The sequence below is a fragment of the Strongylocentrotus purpuratus genome, unplaced genomic scaffold (genome assembly GCF_000002235.5).
Source record: "Strongylocentrotus purpuratus isolate Spur 01 unplaced genomic scaffold, Spur_5.0 spur5_scaffold_9, whole genome shotgun sequence".
Taxonomy (NCBI): Eukaryota; Metazoa; Echinodermata; class Echinoidea; order Camarodonta; family Strongylocentrotidae; genus Strongylocentrotus; species Strongylocentrotus purpuratus.
The window spans coordinates 11812901-11836675 of NW_022145615.1; the positions used below are offsets into that span (position 1 = coordinate 11812901).

General features: G+C 37.2%; 1 protein-coding gene across 1 annotated transcript; it reads right to left on the minus strand.

Annotated features, from left to right (window-relative positions):
* Nucleotides 1–3682: 3682 nt before the first annotated feature.
* LOC115920720 (regulator of G-protein signaling 7-binding protein B-like) lies at nt 3683–23528 on the minus strand. The gene is made up of 5 exons (XM_030977235.1): nt 23360–23528; nt 21804–21928; nt 10488–10677; nt 8434–8507; nt 3683–3808 (listed from the first exon to the last, which is right to left on the minus strand). The coding sequence occupies exons 1-5, from the start codon at nt 23365–23367 to the stop codon at nt 3714–3716; spliced, it is 492 nt and encodes a 163-aa protein (XP_030833095.1). The 5' UTR covers nt 23368–23528; the 3' UTR covers nt 3683–3713.
* Between the last annotated feature and the right edge of the window lie 247 nt (nt 23529–23775).

The window sequence follows — 23775 nt, forward strand, 5'->3', positions numbered from 1 at the left end:
TAAGTGAATTATTCATACCTCCTGTAAATTAATGTTTTTTGTGTGTTTTCCTTAACTCAAAAAAAAATGAGGAATGGTTGAATCAGGACCTTTGTTGAACATTTTTAGACGTAAGCTTTAATATGTCATATTCTCAATAAACAAAAACAAGACAAATCAACTTTTCACATACTGGTACTTAAAATATTACAAAACTTTCTAAGGGTATGAATAATTTAGTTATTAATTGTAAATCTAGATATACAGATGAGACGGGTTGACATAAATACAATATAGTTCCCGACCAAAATATTTTCCTCTTTTACAAACATTATTTGTTGTCTTACCAAGGATAATTCATTGACTTTACAAACATTGATAGTCAGCAGTTGGAAATATCGTGCTTGTCTTTGTTACCAAATGTTTGTCCACATGCAGTAATGATCCAGTGAACTGATGTTGCTACCTCCTTTTTAAGCAGCATAATGAAATAATAAAAGAAAGATTGGTGTTTTCAGCCTTATAGTATCTCATTTAATAAAACATTGATTTTTATTCTTGTTCATGTCCATAAAGAATATGTCTTGCACTTCATTTCCACTCACTTGCTTTTAAACGCATTTCATCTAAATGCTTTTTGTAATAAAAGTTTTATTCCACTGATTTGAGTACATGGCCTGCTGCTTTTACATTGACTGATTTCATAAATTATCACTAACAATCTTTGTAGTTTAAAAGGCACGTGTCAAAAAAACTACTCATCTGGATACTGCTCATGAAGATTTGTTACAAAGCAATTTAGCTTGACCATTTTACTTTTAGTTGACCCTACATTTTTTACCATTTATTTATCCGAGTATATTGATATGAAGAATAAACAAACAAAGATCTTTAGGAAATTAACCGATTTTATTAATGAGTTTTTTCTACTTCATCTTCATCTAGTTCATCTTCTGGCTTCTGTATTTCCCTTATCCTATTTCGTCTTCTTTGTATTGATATAAAAATCATTAGTCTTAACAACCAGCAAGCCAAAACATTACCACATTCATTACTGTCAAAGAATTTTCAGTAATATTCAATCCACAAAACTATTTCTCTGACAATATGATTTATGACGAGTGAAAATATCTATGCTTAAATGTTTTACTTGTACATTTGGTCCTTAACGATAGAAGTTTATGACCATGATAAATATATATGCACATTATTATCCAAAATACTATATACATGTACATCGAAACGTAACTTGGTACAAGGACCCCGCTGTTGAAAATACTATGTTCAGCTATTGATATGCTCTGTCTGTTCCATTGTGAATACCGTTTTAATATCAGACCAGCTGAAACAGACTATTTCACGTTTAATAACCATATTCAGTGTTTGGGCATCTTGTTGACAGCCATGTATCTTGTATAATGCGCGTTTTTTCCCCAGTACAAATTTTGTTTAACGAAATTTGTTTGTAGAGATCACAGAAACAGTTACTGTAGCTTTGATTTGTGAGATTTACATTTGCCAGCTATCAAATGGAGATTCAAACATGTTAATCAGTGTCAACGTGAAGAGAAATATAAGGGATAATTATAATACAAAAAGAAGTCTTTCCTAGTCTGATGTCAAGTCGGTATTTTGTCACACTGTAATGGCGTTTTTTTCTTCAGTGAACATGACCACAGTTTACCACACTGTTTCACAAGTGTAAAAAATTTGTGAGCACAGTATTTACACGATGCAAACATTATGAACCTATTCCAGTGCACACTTTGGTCACACTGTTATATGTATTAATCTGTGATCATGAGCATAGTTTACCAAACAGTGTCACACAATTTTGAAACGGTGTAAACAGTGTTTTCACATAGTCAACGCAAAAAAAATGTTTCCAAATCTTTATCGTGTTCACACTAAGATACATACATATGTATGTGATTCCCTGTGTGATCATAACCACAGTTTACCACTGTGTTTCACAAGTGTCAAAACGGTGTGAACAAATTGTTTTCACAATGCCAACACGATGAGCCTGTTCCAGTCCATACTTTGGTCACACTGTGATAGGTAGCCGGAACATAATATCTGACTTAATTTGTGATGATTACCACAGTTTTTACCACACTGTGTCACACTATGTAAAAACGATGTAAACAGCATTTTCACATGGGAGACGCAAATAAACAATTCCAAATCTATTCTGTGTTTACACTGAGATACCTATGTGATTGAACTGTGAATATGACCACAGTGTACCACACAATGACAAAAATATGTAAATGATGTTATCACAAGATTTCGACGCATTGAAACGATTCTAAATTCATTCAGTGGTCGCACTGATGCACTATTACCGTTCCTTTTAAAGAGACCAAAGTTTGCATCAGTGGTTACACATTCTTTTAAACAAACCCCATGTGCAAACAATGTTTAATATAGTCACTGTATTATTTTCCCAATTGTCTATGTTTCTACAATGAGTGTGAATTTCATTTTCCTGTCTGCTAAGTTTACTAAACAATCACTGGCATTGCCAGTCTGGCAATGTGGTAGTCATCCACACCGGTATAAATTTCTTCTTTCAATTGAAACTTTAGACAATAGAGCGCAAGAACATTATTCTCCTATAGCTAACTTAATAAACCAATATTACCACACTAGCTACACAACAACATGAATAGAACATACATATAAATGGAGTGATGCACATGCGTGGAAACGCGTTATTGCTGAAATATTTACATCTTGCTTTAACATTCAATTTATTTACATTTCATAACGTTACCAAATCGTTGCTAATCCGTTGAAAAAAATTAAAACGATATGATTATTGATTTTCACTTAATGCACTTTCTTCTCTCTTTAGAGGAGGCAACCTAATGTTACATCACAAAATATCAAATAGCTTTTGAGTCTCGCAAAAATAATTCTGTACCTCCCGAGAGCTGCGTTGTGTTCATCAATAATGACTTTCATTTTGTTTAAGTCTTTTGTTGGGTACAATTCTGCTAGTAAGCATCTTTATCTCGTGTAAGACAGAGAATAATATTAACATGATGATGAAGTAATGATGATTATGATTCCTCAGCACCAGAACTATCGACCTTATACTGTTCAGTCTTCCAACGGAAAACTTCGCTTATTTGATAGCGACGTGTCGGTAGTCTCTTCTTGACTTATTGAGCTGTGTTAGAGAAGGTATACTTAGAATTTACGTTGGTGGAGGCATCCCTTCGTTGTCATTGTCGTGTTAAACAGTGTTCATTGTCCCGTGCTTGCTATCGTTAAGCACCCGTTGATTTTGGGATGAGACCGACGGATCACAAGATGATCAAGCCATAAGAGAGACAGCCCATGAGATCAAAAGCCGATGAGACCGATAGTATTGGTCTCAAGACTTCTGTAAGATTTCTGGTGTCCACGAGGAGGGCTAAAGAGACTGATAACCCGCCAGATGTGCAATGGCTTGTCTCGTGGGTCTTCTGACAACTTTTTGTAGGTTAACGGCGTTGTCTGTCTCGAAGGATGTCTTGTCTCAAAGGCTGTCAGTCTCGAAGGCTAGCAGTCGTATAGGTTTTCAGTCTCTTGGACTTTTGGTCTCGCGGGCGGGCAGTCTACTTGGATGTCCCAGATCGTCCATTTTAATGTTATAATCATGTGTTCTTTTTGGTCGAATATTTTTAGCAAAGGGCTTCTTTAGGAACCCCAGATAGTTGACGTTGGATTAGCTGATTATGTCTTTATAATTGTTTAGAACAGCAACACCATATAAGCCTTCGTCTCATCTTGCCCACGCCGCTCACAGGAAGAACTTCGGAGATGAATGCACTACCATCTGTGTGTGAGGAGAGAGACAGGGAGAGAGAGGGTAAGAGAGGGAGCGAGGGGCAAAGAAAGAAAGAGAGAGAGGGGGGAAAAGAAAGGAAGAGATAGAGGGGGATGATAGAGAGAGAGAGAGAGAGAGAGAGGGGGTGAGAGAAAGAGAAAGAAAGTACAGTAAGGACAAAATAACAAGAAACATAATTATTAGCAAATCGAGTAAATTTGAAAGTTTTGTATACACTATGAGATTATAACAGAGACACTATTATGTTGGCCAAACATCATGTTAAAAAGAACATTGGCGGATCCGGGGCACGAGAGTACGTACCTATTTTGTTTTATCCCCTCCTCCGAAAAAACGCAATCTTAAGTAGGGGAAATATATATCCCCTCACCCCCCCCCCCCCTTCATAATTTGCTCCCGGCTGTAAAATCGTCGATCCGCCCCTGAAGAAAGACATGTAGTTTTAAGGTATTAAGTGACCCAAAGAGGAAAATAAGAACAAAGTACCGAGATGAAATATGAAGCAGAAAGAAGGCCGCACCTTTGTTTACGTCTTTGGGGGAAATTCATTTATAATCATAGGAATGATAATTAAATGTGCATTGTATTTTTCGAGACGATTACTAATATTCAGGAAGAAAGGTATTACTAATTGGTATAACAATACTATAGTTTTCCGAGAAATTCAAATAGGAGTATATTATCATAAAATGCACGTAGTTCAACCAAGGTTCAATCATTAAGTTGTAGCTAATTCTGCATCCTTCTATTTCCAGCCCCTCCCTTTTCTTCTTATTCCTCATGAATAATCAATATACTAGGCAATTGAAAAAGCGCCGGAATTGCTTACTGCATATTCGCTACATTAATGCATTTAATAACGAGCGATGCGAGTACATCTCTCCGTCTACACTTCTCGTTCTCTCTCTCACTCCCTCTCTCTCTCTCTCTCTCTCTCTCTCTCTCTCTCTCTCTCTCTCTCTCTCTCTCTCTCTCTCTCTCTCTCTCTCTCTCTCTCTCTCTCTCTCTCTCTCTCTCCCTCTCTCCTCTCCCTCTCTCCCCTTCTCTCTCTCTCTCTGTGACTTATCTTCTATCTCTATCGCTAACTGGTTTGAAAGACAAAATCGTGATCTCGGGAGCTATTTCATTACACGGCTTTAATTCATGATTACGTATTCGATTGAGGTTTTGCTCTGAGTGCTAAAAGTAAAAGAAAGTAAGTCTGATCAAGCACCTACGAGAATTCTCGTGGGTCTAATGTCTGATATAGTCTTGCATTCCATCATTGTGTTTACGCTTTTGAGTGCTTTTGTTTTTAAGCCATTAACGGTGTACTTGTATCTATAAATAACTTGAAATATGATTCTCACATATCCCTAACGAATTTAATTCCGAATCATATCAAAGGATCATCTGCCATGTAATTGAGAGAGAAAATCCAATTAATACTACGAGTTTGGTTTTCGAGACACTATCGAAGCCTTTTTTTTTTCTCCAGCTTTATTGGAACACTAGGAATAGACATGATAGAATTGTTTTATTTCACAAAACGTCACCTTCGATTAAGAAACAAAAATACACCTGATGAATTGTAATGTTGGTTGGTAATCTATGATTGTATGAACATTTAGCATCTGATATAATTATTATCTGAATTTTCCAATGAGTCTGAATAAAGAATCCATTCAACTTTTCAAAAGAAAAATATTCCAAAATAGCCTCTAGCCTTTTGTTGATTTAAAACAATGACATTTAGACATAACAACTGTCCAGAGATACGTATTATATACGCCTCCGCATTCAGTAAATTGAAAATTGCAGTTGATACATAAATTTGACATTCGATACCATTAGGGGAAAACGGTAAAAATAGGCGGGGATAATCAACTCAATAGGCAATTTGAATTTAAATGGTGCGGTTCAATTTCCAATTGGCATATTGCCTGTTCAAATGAAATAGAACTTTAACGGGCAAATTTCAGGCTTTCCCATCAAATCCAGATACCCATACAGACCACTTTTGTTTTGAAGGCGTAGTTTGAATAGCATGGTAATTTAGGCTAGTTACTATTAGTTCATTTGGGCACGAAATTCATTCCGTTTAAATTGGGTCGTCTATTTTCTGCGACTGCCATGCAATTTACGGAGAGCTTTTAAGGCATTGCCAACGGCAAATGATATTAACAAATCATCTATCCATAGAATTACACGTACGTAGCATAACCGTTAATAAGTTCAGGGAGAGGTTGAGGGAGAGAATCAGAGAGAGAGAGAGAGAGAGAGAGAGAGAGAGAGAGAGAGAGAGAGAGAAAGAGATGAAGATAAAAGGGCGCCATGCCGCCCTCAATAACATTAATCCCCGGTGACATACATTTGTATTTGCTCATCGCTTCCTGCAGTTATATGTTCTGCACAAACAGGAGTATTCCATTAACGACCCATAAATGCACTGTATTAGGGCATTGGGTTTAAGCGCCAATGCGCATTCTTACAAACCCGTGAAATCGCCTTTTAAAGGTACAGCTTTCCATCAAAATACCCGTGAACTAAAAGATGTTCATTGTTTTCTTTTCAACTTGATTTGCTGCTTATGGTTGGAAATTTTGAGTAGATAAAAAAGTTTGTGTCTGGTCATTAAATGTCACAAACATTGCCAGAGATAATGGCTGTATATGTTTGACTAAGATTATTTCTTTCTTTCCTTGTAAGTGCTTGATGTCGATATCTGTGTGAGCGTGATAATTGCTCTTTAATCCTTATGATGTTTCATTTGAAAAAACTTTCGGGCAATTACAGAAATTTAGATGTTAAATTTTCTCCCGTTATTCCATTTCCTAAACCAATTCCGAAGCACTATTTTAGGGATAAAAAAACCACTTACCACTTACCGCCCTCCCCCCCCCCCCCCCCCTCCCCAAAGCCATCTCTCTCTCTCTCTCTCTCTCTCTACCTATCTCCTTCCATCTTCCAATCTGTGAGTGTTGTACTGTCTTTATATCTCCCTAGCGAATTTCTTTCGTTGCGGTTTACTCCTTTCCTCCCTTCTTTACATCTTGTTCGGTCTCTTTTATTATCCTCTCTCTCTCTCTCTCTCTCTTTCTCTCTCTCTTCAGTCTCTAATTTCTTTCTCCTTCTCCTTCTCTTCTTTTCTCTCTTATTCTCTCAAAATTTCTTCTCTTCTTTCTTATTCTCTCCTATTCTCTTATCTTCTCTTCTCTTCACTCCTCTCTCTCTCTTTCAATCTCTCTCTCTCTCTCCCTCTCTCTCTCCCTCTCTCTTTCTCTCCTCCACCTCTTATAATATTTCCTTCTCACCGCACCGGCATTCCTGATTCTCGCAGCTTCAATGTCCGGACATAAGAGCTCTTGTGCAGAGAGTAAACAAGTTACCTATTCTCCACACGTAACTCATTTCCTTAATTAACATAGACGTGCATCAAAATTTAGTTCAGTCTCCAAAAATGTTATACTCAGCCACACTCAAAAACAGAAAAAATATGTGGTTTTAAAATACCTTTTGAGAATAGCAGGAACAAAATTAGAAAATGGGCAGTGTTCATTTTTATTGTTATCATACCATATTCATAGACCGATAGCTCCCCAAAATCTTCATTTTGAAAACACAATATTTCTTAGGATGAGTGTATGAAAGTATTACCATTTTGTTAGAGCATTAATACTGATTCCATTTTTAATACTGTTTTTCTCCACCTTTCTCGTACACAGTTACATTCCCATTAAATTTATGGTTTACTGTATAGCGCCAATATTAAAATCAGTGATTGCAAAATAGGGGATTGAACCTATGATGTTCGGGATGTTTTTGTTAATCCTAGGTATAGAAATATTTCCCGATACAATCCCTTCTCTTCTAAAACACTTAGGGAGTTTTTAATGCATTTTTTCAGGGTTACAGTTCTCCTTTAAAATGTGTATTAATGGGGTTTTTAATCACTTTGGACACTATCTCTGTCTTTTTTCCCTCGGCTCAAGTGCAATTTTTGCCACTCCACATCTCTCCTTGAAATATTGAATAATACATATTTACAACAGAATAATCGACATTTCTGGAAATATTTAGAAGAAGTCGGGTGAGAATTGTTCGTATTTTAAGCTTGTTTAAGACAAAAATCCACACAAGCATGATTTCAAGGCATATCTGATATCTAGAAGCTTGCATGTGAAATAGATTCAACATCACATTTGGAGGGGATTGGTGAAACGTTTGATAATACACGACAATACAGCGTTCTTTCCAATGTTTTTTTCTTTTCGCAAGCAATAATTTATGATTGAATCCACTTATAAGAAGTGGTTGAAGAGGATTTCACTATTTTTAGCGTGGTTTTCCACTCGAGACAAAGTGATCCGTAACTTGTCTTAGGAAAAGTGGATTTCCACTCATATTATATTTACAGAGTAAAAGGGTTCACAACAATCGTTTAAAGTGAACCAAAACATTTATATAAAGAAAAGAATTTATTTCAAAAAGCTATAACTTCCTTATTCCCTGCCTGACTTTGTTCAAACTTTCACTGATTTTATTCAAATATCTTAAACTTTACAATAAAAGTGACTTAGTATGACTGTTTTGGTTCCCTTTAAACGAATTTCAAAAGACTGAGTCTCACTTACCTGGAGTTCGTAGTCTTGGAAGTAACTCATTCTGATCGACCTCTCTTAACATGGCCTGTACATGCCGTATGTCTCTGTAGCAAGAGGAGAAACAGTCAGAGAATATGAATTTGTAAAAAGAAATATATCAAAGTAATACTTAACACATTTAAAGGTAAAGACCAGTTATGGTCATGCGATTGCATTGTGAAAGAAACGTTGTGAAATCGATCAGAAAAGGTTGATCATCTAGCATCTAGCATCTGCAAGGTTCTGGAATCATCAAAATGACAAGAACTTTGGCCCATTCTTCGTAAAGTTACAAGCACTATACACAGAAAGATGTATATGGGACTACCCTATATCTTTCACAGACCATGAGAGAAACAAATTTACCAAATATATGAATTAGTAGACGGTTTCCCGGCAAATTTGTTATCATCGTGTATTAGTCAAAACATATTCTTTCACTTGATTGGTAATGAGAGCTTCCATTTTATTTTTTGAAATTGGGGCGTTTCCAATACTGGTCTTTACCTTTAACACATTTAAGCTCAGTGTGTGAAATATCGAGGATGGTAAGTGCGAGAATATCACGTGATCCAGCTTTGATGGCAGCCAATATTTTCAACAACAAAACCATTCTCTGTGGTTATCTTAAACTGCCTCTTTGCTTCTGTTTATACAGAGATTCTTATTTATTAAAAAATGTTTCTTTATTGTAGTTATTTTGCTAACACTCCTTTTTCCATTCTTATGACTAACTGTCAATCCGTTCACCCTCCTTTAAAAAAAAAATTCCCCTTTTTTTCTTGATGTTGTTGTAGTCGCTCTACGTATACACACTTGTCATATTCTGCCTTACTTACGAATGCATAGCTCTGCCAAATTTGCAGGACTACGACCGCAATTACCATCACAACCACCAACGCCACGAGATTGCAGCTTCTATAACAACACAATTCAAAGTCATTCTCATTATTACCTAGTTCCCAGTACTTGATCGTCACTCCCCCCCCCCCCCCCCCCATACAAAAAAGAAAGAAAATCGCTTCTACCATACTACCATAATCAGGCGCGTACGCAGGGGAGGTATATTGATGTGTGTAAACCTCTCTAAATTATTAATTTTATTTAATTATTTTTAAAAAAATATGCCCATGGTTGACCTAAAAAAAGTGACCTTACCCCCCCCCCCCCCACTAACGAAAAAAAAAATTCAAATTTTCAAATTTCGAGACCAAAAAAAAAAGTGTCCTCTTACCACAAACCCCCCCCCCCCCCTTGAAAAAATCCTGCGTACGCCCCTGACCATAATCATAGACATCTATAACTTTCATCATCATCAACAACAACTAAATCATCACCGTTACCGTCGTCCCAATACTGACACTTACACGCATATCAATGATCATGTGCTCTGAGATCGTTCGTTCTCTTTTCAGTCTATCTGAAATCCCATCAAAAAACATTGTCATCCAATTCTTCTCCTCATTATCGAAATCGCCACCATCATCCTCCTCCTCCTCTTTATCAGCTTCATAATCGTCGTCGTCATGGTCATCATCATTATTATCATACTTGTCATCTTCATAATCATCGTCATTGTCATTTTTATCCTCCTCCTCATCATCCTCATCATTTAAGACGTCATATCTCCTCCTCCTTCTCCTCCTCCTCCTGCTCGTCATCATCATCGACATTATCAAGATCATTATTATTAAAGCCATCGTCACCATATAACATCGTCATCATCATCATCATCATCATCATCATCATCATCATCATCATCTTCATCATCATCATCAACATCCTCTTCCTGCTCATCATCATCATCGACATTATCAAAATCATTATTATCAAAGTCTCCGTCACCACATAACATCGTCATCATCATCATCATCATCATCATCATCATCTTCATCATCATCATCATCATCATCACCAACATCATCATCACCATCACCATCACCATCATCATCATCATCATCATCATCATCTTCATCATCATCATCATCATCACCAACATCATCATCACCATCCAACTCCATCATCGTCACCCTCCTGCCACTTACACGCATATTTGTTCGAGGTCGTCTTTGATGGTGACGGGGGCATCAATGACCATGGAGTCTTCCATGTGCTCGGAGATCGTTCTTTCTCCTCCTTTCAGTCTATCCGAACCCTGGACGGTGTTAGAAAGGGGCTTCCCCGCCGGCCAGCTCCCTTTGTTAGGCACGTCAGAACTTTCTACTACACCAGGCACTGTCATAGACAAGAAAATAAACAAAATAAACAAATATATCAAAATGACACAATCGCAAGAGCTTTCTAAAATCAACTTAACGGGAAAACCATTCCTATTATTATACGCATTTCAATTTTTAAAAGTGGTGGGTTTAATATACTAATGATCCTTAAAAACAAAGAAACAAGGAAGACAGACCGAGCCTTCATGAAAAGTAAATTTCACAGTATTACATGGATAATATTCTACCCCTTCCTCCCGGTCAAAATATACTCAGGCTAAATTGAGTGCGACTGTCAATACATTTTTTTTAAATATATACAAATATAGATATATAAATATTTTTTTTTGTCTTCATTTTTTAAATTTGTTGTTGTTCCTTAGCTTTGCTTTTGTTTTGACAGAGAATATTTGATACATATGTGGGTTCCCATCCTCAGTCAAAGAAGCCTGGATCTGCCTTGAATACTACCACCTCGTCATTCGTTAAACTTATAAAACCCAACAGCCGATCGATTCGACCAATACCACGTTTCCATCTTGTCCTCAATCTCAAATTAACGCCTCGTATATAAAATCATCTCTCCTATCATCATAAACAAAGCTGTTTCAGTTCAAAGTGATATTCTATTTTCATCTTGCTTTAATACTCCATTTCATTTTCCTTGGTGCCCCATTCTATATTCTGTTTTATTTCACGTTTTCGCTATTTTCTGAGTTCTCTATGTTTTTCCACAATCTTTATTCAATAACTGTCTTCTCTTTTCATCATTCTTTTACCGTATTCTGTTTGAAAATATCTCTACTGTTTGTTCGTATGAAATTATAGACATTTTAAAACATATCTTTCACACACTCCTGCATTTATGGTTAATATGTACCTCAACTCTCTCTCCCTTCTTACAAAATGTGAATAACACAGCGATGCTTTACAATTCTATAGACATGTCGGAGAAATAACAAATGAATGAGTTGGTTGGGAAAGACATCACCTTCCTAACCCTCCCCCACCCCCTCCACAATCATCATTCTCCTCTCCTAACGCCCCTTCCTAACCAAACCGCTTCCATCGTGCCTGCACCTGCTCATGTTTCTTGATCAAAATCCATAATGTGGTTATAATGTCAACATACATCATGATAGCAATGCGAATTACACCTGTGTTGTCTTTGCGAGGTTAAGCGCTGTCGCCATGGCAACGCGTCCTCATTTTTGTCATTCGCTGACTGCATGCATCGACCTGGCCTAGCGCAATCGTGGTTATTATGATCTTATTATCTCCATCTCCATCTCTGTCTCTGTCTCTATCTCTCTCTCTCTCTCTCTCTCTCTCTGTCTTTTTCCCTACCTCACCTACCTACGTATCTATCTGACTAAAGGACACTCGCCCTTTTGTCTCCACTATGCCACCCTTTTTACCTCCTGTCTCACTCTAATTTATCTTTATTTCTATATTGTCCTCTTTTTAACTCTCTCAAACGCTTTTTTTTATATACACATTAACATACACATTCTCTTCTACTCCCTGCTTTGTTTATCCCTTTCTTCCCCCCCCCCCCCCCCCCTCCTCTCTCACTCTCTCTCTCACTCTCTCTCTCTCTCTCTCTCTCTCTTTCTCTCTCTCCCCCTCTCTCTTTCTCTCTCTCTCTCTCGCGCCATTTCTCTCTCTTTCTTTCTCTTTTTCTTTCTCTTTCTATCTCCTGTATCTCATTACAATACAAAAGGAAATGATTCGTAAAGTAAATAGCTACTTGTAGTAGTTGCCTTTACAACCGTTTGCACGTTTATAATCAGTTGCAGATATCATTATTGCAGATTAGATATTAAATAAACCGAATGATCTACAATGCGCGTTGATTCTCTTATCTATAGAAGATGTTAACCTCCTTTAAGGCAGATCGGAAACACAATTTTGTAGCGCGGGATCGACGCGGCTTCCACGATCAGGGGCGTATCAAAGTTAGACATTTCGGTTAATTATGCACCTCGGCACGTAACTCGAGTCTCTTGATTCCCTTTAAAACTAGACTACAGTATACGCATGTATCGCAAAGTATACTTTTGCCCGGTGGGTATATACAAAGCTCTAAAAACAGAAAATCATCACTTGAAGTAGAGCTTAAAGATAGAGTGACAACCAAGATGACTTGGTAGGGGTGGATACAGAGGGGGGGGGGGGGTGGCAACAAGGGGTGCCTCGTGGTAATCTAATATATGATATCTTCAGTGTACATGAAATTTAAAAAAAAATGCCCTTTAATGTGCCCCCGTCAGCCATTTCAGATCCTTACGAACCTGAAAATATGATAACTTTCTAAATTGGGGGTGAGGGGAGCTTTTCAGATCACGACTAGAGTAAAATAGATCTTTTCATGTGATGACCTTTTTTCGAAGGATTTGCAGGCTTGTGCCCCCCCCCCCCTAGAAAATCCTGGACACGCCACCGATTACGCGGGGAGGGGGGGGGGGGCTCTTGTGGAATGTATCAATCAACGATAAAGGACTGCTGTTTCCGTTCCCTGTTATGGTGTAGAACATGTTTCGATATACAGCAGAATGAAATACTAGCTGGCTGTACTAGCTCAAAATATCGACCGAATATTGCATTGAATTTCACCATCTACTCTTCCTGCCTTGCTGAGCTACATCGTAGCACATCCATACTATGTTGTGGCGTGCAAACGCAACATTTCGGATTATTCCTATAAACAAAAAACACGCGCCAGCATACCTGTAGTGCGTGTTGTATCTGATGCCAAATACACCATCCGGGACGTTCCATATGGATGAGAGGGGATAGTGCATATGTTTTCTACACGGTAATACGCAAGCAGCAGGACTAGAGTACACCCTAACCTTTCCATTATTATCAATATGGCAAGCCATCTGTCTTTTGGGGTCGCCTATGTTTTCTTCCTCAAAATGTTAATGCCAGTTGTAGAAATTCTGTAATAGCCGCATTTTCTGTGTCACCGTGTTAGATTGTTTGTTTAATTTTATTTCTGAAGTTTTCAACATAATAGAAAGTAACACACAAACTAGGTACATCTATGTTGTTAACAAAAGTTAAAATACATATACAATCATATCATTTGTGACCTTTATGGACAGGTACTAAATACATTCTTAATAAGTCTAGATCGCAACATCCAGCATTTCGTGCGATTAGATAAGGCTTCCTCCTTTAAGTTGATATTCTATGTCTTGACAGTATTTTAGTTTTAGCCTATGTTATATTTCACTCAATCATTGAGTTATTAATGTAAATATGTATTGAAATTATGGAAATAAAAACCTCGCTTGAGGATAAGAGAAAAAAATGTATTGACAGTATCGATATGAAGTATATCATGGCTAATTGCTGCAAAATTTATTTCAATTAACTGTCTCATTTACTAATTTTCAAAGTTAAAAAGCAAACAACGTAAACGAGCAAACGTTAAATGTATTTGGCGCCTAGAAACTTGTGATAAGGCGCGTTATGAATGTGACCTATTATCATTTTTGATACGTTGGATATTTTGAGTATCAACCATAAGAATCTAGCGAAAATAACCCAAACTGTACACCGCCTTTGCCTAAACATTTCTAAAAATGAGTAGGAGGGCAGAGGAGGTCTTGACTTTTCTCCTTCCTAGAAGAACTGTCAATTTATGTCTTTAATGAAGATAGATGCATCGCTTTACCCATTTTCCCCGGCCGGTAATCGAGCCACCGTCACCCATACTCGAGCATCTTACCCCGGTAAAGGGAAGTTCATTCTTTAGTTTCACTTTAAAAGCCGTGTTTAGAGAGGACTCGGGCAGTAAGACTGCTAGAGTTACATCCTCTGTCTTTTCTCCTCCTCGGACGTCTTTTCTTTCTCATAAATTACCATCGAGAAAGGGCTCGTTCACTCGTGTACGGAGAAGGACGCAGGTAGAGACTGTCTTGTGCTACGTTAAAGATGAAGTTGGTTTGAGTGGTCATGCGATTGCATTGTGAAATAAACGGTGTGGAATCGACCAGAAAAGGTTGATCATCTAGCATATAATTATCGGTGTGTACTGCAAGGTTCTGGAATCATCAAAATGATAAGAAATTTGGCCCAGTCTTCGTAAAGTTACAAGCACTGTACACAGAAAGATGCATATGAGACTACGCACACGTGCGCGACACGTGCGCTTATCTCTCACCACACACCAATAGATAAACTAATTTACCAAATATATCAATTAGTAGGCGGTTTCCCGGCAATTTTTTTTATCATCATGTATTAGTCAAAAACATATTCATTTCATTTTTTGAAATTGGGGCGTTTCCAATACTGGTCTTTACCTTTAAAGATAAAGTTGAGTACAAGCCCATGCGACTACATCATGTATATTGTCAAGGAAACTGTTTTTAAAAACTCTTTGAGAACGATTTACTATGCAGTATGCAAGGATTGATGTATGTACTCTGAGATTTAGGAAAGATCAAAATGATAAGAATTTGAATCAATCTTGCTGCATTTGCACTGTGCAGAAAATATTATTGGACTGCACGTGTATATGGCATGAAAGTTTGATCCATCTCACAACTATTTATCCACATAAATTATTTCGCATATGATATTATTCTTACTAAAAAACGACATGCACTGCACACATCAGCATGGGACTGGACACACGTATGGCAAAAAAGTTTGATTTGAAAAATAACTTTAACTATTTCTCGTACTATTTCGAATATGAGGACAATTTGAATGGCAAATTCCTATACGGGGATATTTCTATTATGATTTTTTCTCTCTCTTATGACAAAGAAAGAACGAGAAAGCTCACGACTTTTTATCTTCGCAAGAACTCAATCTTCTTCTTTAAATTGTGCAAGTAAAGCGAGGTGATTTGAATTGGGAACGTGAAACCTGATCTCCAGGCTTTCGAGAAAATAAGTGAATGTGTCTAAACACTGATTAATTCTTGATGCTGACGAGCTTTTGAAGAGGATAATTGTCTCGTATCCATCCTGGTAGCTACGTAGATAATGCGTGGGCTGCTGAACCAGTCGGCTGAACTTTCAATTGATATACACGGCATCAGCTGCAAAAACACAACGGCGGTCACATTTACTGAAAGGCCTGATTCTAACAAGGTTTAACCCTTTAACTATATAGGCTTTGTTTTTCAGTCAGAAATAGGGTTAAGAATACTATTAAAAAAAAATACGTTACGCTAAAAAGATCATGACAAGGACGGGAGGCGGCTTCCAGAACATGTGTGGTTAAACATAGACTGCAATCTAATTCTAAAAGATTTAAAAAGTTCATTCGCTGGGAACACACTTTCATTTCTAAAACTGCAATTACATACAAACAAACAGCTTTTATAGATTTTCAGCTTTGGAAGGCGGGAGGGAAAAAAACGTATTAATCGGATGCATAATTATCAGTTCTATATATAGGATGCAAAGCTCATCCCATATTATGGCGTCAATTTGAAATATCTTGAAATCTTCTACAGACACTTAATAATTATCTGTCAATGCTTATTATGCTGATGCTCTTTATCAACAGTGATTGAGGAGCAGCGAAACTGTCAATTCACTTTTTCTCTATGTATGTCCCATTCCACGTTATCCAAGGGCAAAGTCTGAATACGGTGCTCTGTTTTCATTCCGACATTCGCAGCAGGACACTGTTGAATCGACATCGAGCATGCAAGACAAATATGTAGACCGGTTTGGTTTGATTGATTGGTTTGCAGTGCCGTGGCGTACACCCGAGATAAGCGGACATTCGGGTCCATAGCAAAGCAATTCAAAGTGCGTGTTTGTCCAGACAACCGTATGGGGAGTTTATCCAGCTCGCGTGGTCACACGCAACCCAGAATCTTCTCTCCCTCCATCATATATATATACATGATTGTACTGGGGTACTGATATGTCTTTTATAAGCGAACTGCGTTTTGCAGGTGTTTCCACATACAATGGCAAAGCTTTTATTTGGGCTGATCGTCATGGAAACCATTGAAAACAAGGTGAGGAACAGTATTTTTACAGTTACATTAGAGGTAGGCCTACTATGTCATTTGAAGGATAATACTAATTTCGAACTTCCCTAAAAAAAGGGGGCTTGAAAATGTCTTTAAGTGGGAAAATAAAGACTATTACTTGTCAAATCGACTTAAGTGCTACCAAGTCAGTAAGTAATAGTCTGATTTTCAGATCATTGTACCGAATGGTATACGTTTTGTGCTGCACAAAGATTCAAGCAGTTTAATTTTGGCCATTACAAGAAGTGCGTTATTGATGTAGACAAATGCTAATGTATCCTTTACAGCTCGTTTTACCAAAGAAGAAAAGAGCCAGTCAGTCACTCAATAGTGTCTGACAGTGAAGTCTAGCAATTAAACGGGTTTCCTTGCATAATTTGAATATTAGGACACTGCTAAAGTTTAAATTTCACAGATAGGACATACATTACATATTCGTAATTCCTGCAAAGTTCTACAGAAGATGATGTTGGCTGCAAAAAGGATTTAAGTATTGCAGTATTATGGTAGAATTTTGTTTTCAATTTTTCAAGGTAGGCCTAGTACGTTAATTTCTTCTTCTTCTTCTCTCTTCTTCTTCTTCTTCTCTCTCTCTCTCTCTCTCTCTCTCTCTCTCTCTCTCTCTCTCTCTCTTCCTCCCTCTTTTGAAGCGGAAGGATATATGGTTAAACTTTAACAACTTAAATGTTAAATGAATTTTTTTTTTTTTAAAGCTGAAGAGTAACAACATTCTTCAAAATGCCATAGCAACACCTTAAACATGCTGGATTCAACTTTCAACATGCTGGATCCAGCATGTTAAAAGTTTATTTTTGTTTTAATGTTTTGTCACTCCTCCGTCTGTTTAACGGAAAAATTAACATTTTGAGTTATCAGAGTGTAGAGAGCGTTTCACAACCACGTAAAATTTCAAAAATCTAAAATCGTTTAGTAAAACAGAGAGGGGGCAATCGCATCGAAATTCAGATCCGAAGTAAAATTAAAAACACGTGACATGCGAAATAAAGCGCGTTTCCCCTGTGCACAGCCACATTAACCCTAATAAGGCCGGGGGCCATTATGCCCCCCCCCCCCCTTCCACGATTTTTGTGATTACTCGGGAACGCATATATGGATGGCGCCACACCGCTCGCTGACTTTTTTCTTTCGAGTCTTGCGCAACTTTTTAAAGAATTTTTTTTGAAAATCGGACCTACGGTTACAAGGTCACGTGACCTTTTGTCTTTGCATGTCAGCCCGAAAATCGCTCATTTTCGTGGTTTGTGTACAAAACATATGGAAAAGTCATTTTTCCTAAAAAACAGATCAAACATGGGTTATTGGGTCTTGTTTAAAGTTTAGATGGTTGTTTGGGGACTAAAAATAGTTGAATTGTAGTAAGAAATGAAATAAAACAACAAAAACAATGAAATACATAAGTTAAAAAAACAATGAAATACATAAGAAATTATCAAAACAAGGGATAACATAAGGAATAAGCTGGCTCTTCAATATTTTTTTGTCGTATTATTATTCAGAATGGTCTAATGAATATATGTAGTGAAAAAAAACAATGCTTAAATATGATAATATATGATTTATGAGTAAAAATATGATTTTTATGACTTTATTTGCATAAATTACCATAAATATGCAAATTAGTAAATTTTTCAAAAAATTGAAATTATCATATTCTTCTATACACTTTACTTGACACGCGTGCAAATTTTCGCGGCGATCGGCCGCTTCGCGGCCGAGATCTTAAGGGGGGCCATAATGCCCCCCCCCGGCCGTACTAAGACCTCAAATAGCCCGGCCTTTTTAGGGTTAAAAGAACAGTGTAGCTAATTCAGTGATAATATATCTGGTCTTCCATGAAATCCTGTTACTTTAAAGATGAAGTTGAGTTCTGGTCATGCGATTGCATTGTGAAAGAAACGGTGTGAAATCGACCAGACAAGGTTGGTCATCTAGCATCTAGCAACGGTCAGACCACATATCACCCATCCTCCTTCGTCTCCACTGGTTACCTGTAAAAAAACGAATAGACTTCAAAGTTCTACTTCTCACATACAAAATACTCCACGGCAAAGCCCCTTCATATCTATGTGAGATAATCCATCCTTATGTTCCTGCCCGCACTCTCCGATCTCAGCAACAAAGTCTCCTACAAGTCCCACGCACCCATACTCAATTCTACGGCGAAAGATCCCTCAGCTACTATGGACCCACTCTATGGAACAACCTCCCCCTCAATATTCGTAACGCCCCGACAGTCGACTCATTCAAATCACTTCTGAAAACATTTATGTTCACCCAATAGTCTGTAATTATATATATGCTAGTTTATGTCAAATAATGTTATTTCCTTACAATAAAATATCGTAATTATTTAACTATTATAATTGTGTTCATAAGTTTATATCATTTATATTATATCTTATTTTGTCATCATTGTATACGATATGTATTTCTGTTAATTCATGTATAATTAAATCTTTAGATCAATCATGTAATTTATTGTATATTTGATTGTTGTAAAGCGCATAGAGAATTTATTATAATGCGCTATATAAAAATTACTTTATTATTATTATTATATAAGAATATGTGTGTATTGCAAGGTTCTGGAATCATCAAAATGATAAGAAATTTGGCCAAGTCTTGGTAAAGTTACAAACACTGTACACAGACAGATGTATATGGGACTACACGAACACGTGGCGTAAAAATCCTACCCTGGCGTTTTACGATGTTACATGACATATTTAGAATATGAAGGCATTTGAAGAGCCATGCTTTTCAGGGAACATGTCTTATCTGATGTTCTTCCACACTTGCATAATAAGAATGATAACGCTCACAAATTATCTTTCACCTCTTCCCAGAACTGAACCTTCTCTTTAAAACAGTTACTGTATATAACAAACATAATACAAGAAATCGAATTCAGACAAGGCAATAACTTAGTATGGTAGTTACTCATTACTTCATACATGTGCTTCATTAGTATACAGTCCTACCAGATCTTCTAGTTTCTAGCTTTGTTATAAAAAAAAAACTACATTAAATACACGTTACGATGATAAATTACATTTATTAACACTACAGCACAGTCCATACTAGTTATCTTCAAATTGATGCTGTCCTTTGTACAGATTACGAATTCAATATGTCGGCCAAAACAATGTGTCTGCAAGGTGATATGAAGAGGTATAACTGCGTGAATAACATTGTGTGATACTGTGCGGTTGTCTTATAATGCGGTTGTCAGAGGCACCGTTGTCCTACATTCAAAAACTAAGAAGCATTGGTAGGCCTATTTTATTCTATAGGAAAACTGCAGTCTGGTTGAACCAACACCGGACTACTACCACTGGACAACTCCACGCCCAGGCCAACTACCGCCGGACAACAACCGCCGAAAAACTACCATATAGGGCAGCTCTTTCACGCAAATTAAGTATTGAAAACCGACGCTTCAGAAATTGTATGTGCACACGTGCACACGCGTTTACACCCCTCCCCGCCAGACCTGCAAATGATGTTCTTTTTCAATCTTAGGATTTCTTTTTTTGGGGGTAGAAATTGTATTTATTTATTTTGTACAGCCCCATACTAATCGTTGCCTTCCGTACCTAAAGTTATGTCCGAAATTACTTTTCTATTTATAGATAACGAAAATAGAGATATTGATTATGCCAATATTCGGCAAAAACACACAGGTATACCCCGAAAAATATATATTTTACGATTACACCATTTACCTGAATGAGAAGAAGAGAGATGGTTACAAATATCATTCGGGGATTCATGGAATTATATCTTCACTGTTTTAATTAATTTAAACTGCTTGGCAAAATATTTGCGTTTAGATTGAAATAATAACAATAATATAAGGGAGAGAGAACTCGATAAAAACGTCTTTGAAGTTTGCTCCCTAATTACGTACCCATTCGGCACAAGAAGATGGGTATTAAGGATGATATTTTTAGCGTTTCTTACATTAATATGAGAGCGAAGATGCACTTAGAGGAAGGAAGGAGAACATTAAATGCCTTAGGCAATTTAATTTGAGAAAACAAGAATATCTATGTTTTTCTTTTGAAGAAAAAAATGACGGGAAAAGAGTTGGGTGACCTATTTTCATACACGCCTTTTGTTTCTGCATGTCAAATCGCGCTTCTATTATCATAGCGCTTCACTAAAAGGTATTTAGAATAAATATTTCTCTAGAAGAGGAAAACATTGATCAGGTCACTGAGAAGGGGGAAAATCTGCTTATTTCAATGAATAACAGGTTTAAACTATGAAATCTGTCTGGAAAATATAAGAATAAGGTTATTCTGATCCGATTTCCATTTTTGAACGATAAATATTTCTTTTTTAATAGTTCTTCGATGGCTTTATTTGGAACTTACGTTAAAGACGAATAATGGTTTCTTAACTACAATATCTATTGAAAATAGTCATCACCACTAGTACTTGGAAAACGTGAAGTGCACTTGCGGACTTATACTACTCTTAAAAAGTTATCCTAACTACACTTAACTCTATTTAATCTATCTGTTCATTTACTTCTGAAGAAAAACATTAATACACTTTCTCTTTCTCTATCACTTTCTCCTTTTCTTTCTCTTTCTCCATTTTGTCTTTCATCTTCTCTTCCTCTCGCTGTTTCTCTACTCTTTTCATACTCTTTCTCTTGCTCTTTCTCTTACTCTTTCTCTTTCTTTTTCTCTTTCTCTTTCTTTTTCTCTTTCTCTTTCTCTTTCCTTTTCTCTTTCTCTTTCCTTTTCTCTTTCTCTTACTCTTACTCTTTCTCTTTCCTTTTCTCTTTCTCTTTCGTTTTCTCTTTCTCTTTCTCTTACTCTTTCTCTTCCTTTTTCTCTTTCTCTTTCTCTTTCCTTTTCGCTTTCTCTTTCTTTCTCTTTTCTTTTCTCCCCCTCTCTCTGTATATCTTTCTATATTTTTCTTCCTTTTCTACGTATTGACCCTTTTTCTTAAAACTATACAGAGACAAGCTTTTCCTGATTATCAGTAGGCCGTCGTCAAATCGAGGTAACAATAATGGATGGCGATATCATAATGGTGACAAGTACGTGTACCTCTGAATTTTCAATTAAACGTGAAATGACTGGTGTACATACCTCTGAGGGCGTCTACGGGTAGTATCTGCAGAAGAATAAGTGATTTAATCATCTCATTAACATACATCTCCATACAGCCCGTCAGCTGAATGAATAACCTCTCGAACTCCGGTCTTGTTCGACACCTGCATGCACGCGACGTCGCGAGAAGAAGAAAAAAAACGAGAAAAAGATGGGGAATTAAGAATTAGGTAATTGTCTTTATAATGTTTCCTTATCCATCATACATGTACAAAATATATATATATATATATATATATATATATATATATATATATATATAAAATATCTTTGTTATATTGTAACAATTAACTGAATTTATAGGCACCCAGCACTGGCCAAGGTAATAGTGTTAGACACATTGTTCTGGTTAGATATAGGCCTTTGACTAAACAAGCCGTTTGTGGGGCTACGGCGAACAATTCAAAATGTTTGCAACAACATGACGACATCGAAAACGCCGCGGGAACCCAAATACTCAAAATGTGCAGCAGTTTGGATATTTTTACACAATCGCATGTTCGAATAGCATTCAGCACAGAAATGCAAAAACACTTTCCCCACTTTTCCAAATTAAACGAAAACACATTTGTTTTTGAACAAATTCAGTGCCTTTACAAGCATTTGAAAATTAATAAGGTTGTGTTTATTTCACCATTTACTCTCATCCTAAAATTGATCAAAATAATGTTAAATAATGTCGTCATTGTCACATAACAGCCCAGGAATAGAATAAAATTGGGAAAGTGAGCTTCACATGCATCATCTAATTTCCTCTAAAATTGATTAGTGTTTCTTCATATTTCTTTCATGTCTTTCCTTAAAGGCAATATTATCAGGCCTAGTCATGGGGAATTCGACACCATCCGAGCGTTTTCCGATAGTGGGTGTTATCAGTGACCGAAAGTAAACATTTGCTATCTTTAGGAGAACCGCCCAGTAAGGAAAGCTCATCATCGCAAATTCCCGAACGATCTCCGAGAGTAGAAGGCAAGCTCGGGTAATTTCCAGGTGGGCCAGCGAGTTTCGCTTCGTGTGAGATTTGTAAATACATTAATAGGTAATGAAACCAAGTGAGCTGTCAGCGAATTATGACGCAATACGCAAAGAAAATTCCCACAGTTTTAAAGACGTACTGTCGCCAGATTCAATGTGCAGTATGTCATAATTCGCTGACACTGTGGTGGAAATACAATTTGGATGTACAAATCTCGCACACAGCGAATTGGATGCCCCACCAAGAGATATCCCCAGTTTCTCGGAGAGTCTTCGGGTTCGGGGGTAATTCAATGATGATGACATTTCTTCATAGGGCGGTTGATAGAGGGCGCGGTGCATGTCATAATACCAGCGCCATCTATACACAGAATTTTGCCAATTTTGGGCAAGCACAAAACAAAAGAATATACGCCATTATTGCGACCCAGTGAAATCAAGTTGGCCAAACTCTGTCCGTCACATTCGTTACGTGGTGGATATTATCCGAATGGTGTTAAATACCCAATAAGTACCCACGATTGTGTACCTTTAAATCTGTGACCCCTGCATTAACTCACCCTCGCATGTGTGGGTACAGTTTGGTCTTGGCAGTCTTGGCCGCCTCCAGGCATTTCCGTCTGTAGCGGCGCACTTCATGTCGGAAATGCGAGCAGTCCCCGAAGTCGGCGATGCTGATGAGTTTCTCTCGGTAGATAGCCACCTTGACGTTAAAATCACGGACGAGCTGAGAGATGATCGACCAGAGAGAGAGAGAGAGAGACAGAGAGTGAGAGAGAAATATGGAGAGAGAGAGAGGGTGAGACAATGTAAGAGAGAGGGGAAAGAAAGGGAGGGTAAGAAAGAGAGAGAGATGGAAAAAAAAGTTTAACTCGTCATTATAATTGTGGAAACTGCCCCGGATGGACTCCAAGATAAAAGAGTTTTGTAGATTGTGTTTCATTATAATACTATAGGCTGATTTGTCACAGAAAAA

What these genes read in the sequence shown, in the direction of transcription:
- LOC115920720 (XM_030977235.1), bottom strand. An exon ending in ACCCGTAGACGCCCTCAGAG is followed by an intron (nt 10,678 to 21,803) that starts GTATGTACACCA and finishes TGTCTATGACAG; the next exon opens with TGCCTGGTGTAGTAGAAAGT. An exon ending in GACCTCGAACAAATATGCGT is followed by an intron (nt 8,508 to 10,487) that starts GTAAGTGGCAGG and finishes CTCTTGCTACAG; the next exon opens with AGACATACGGCATGTACAGG.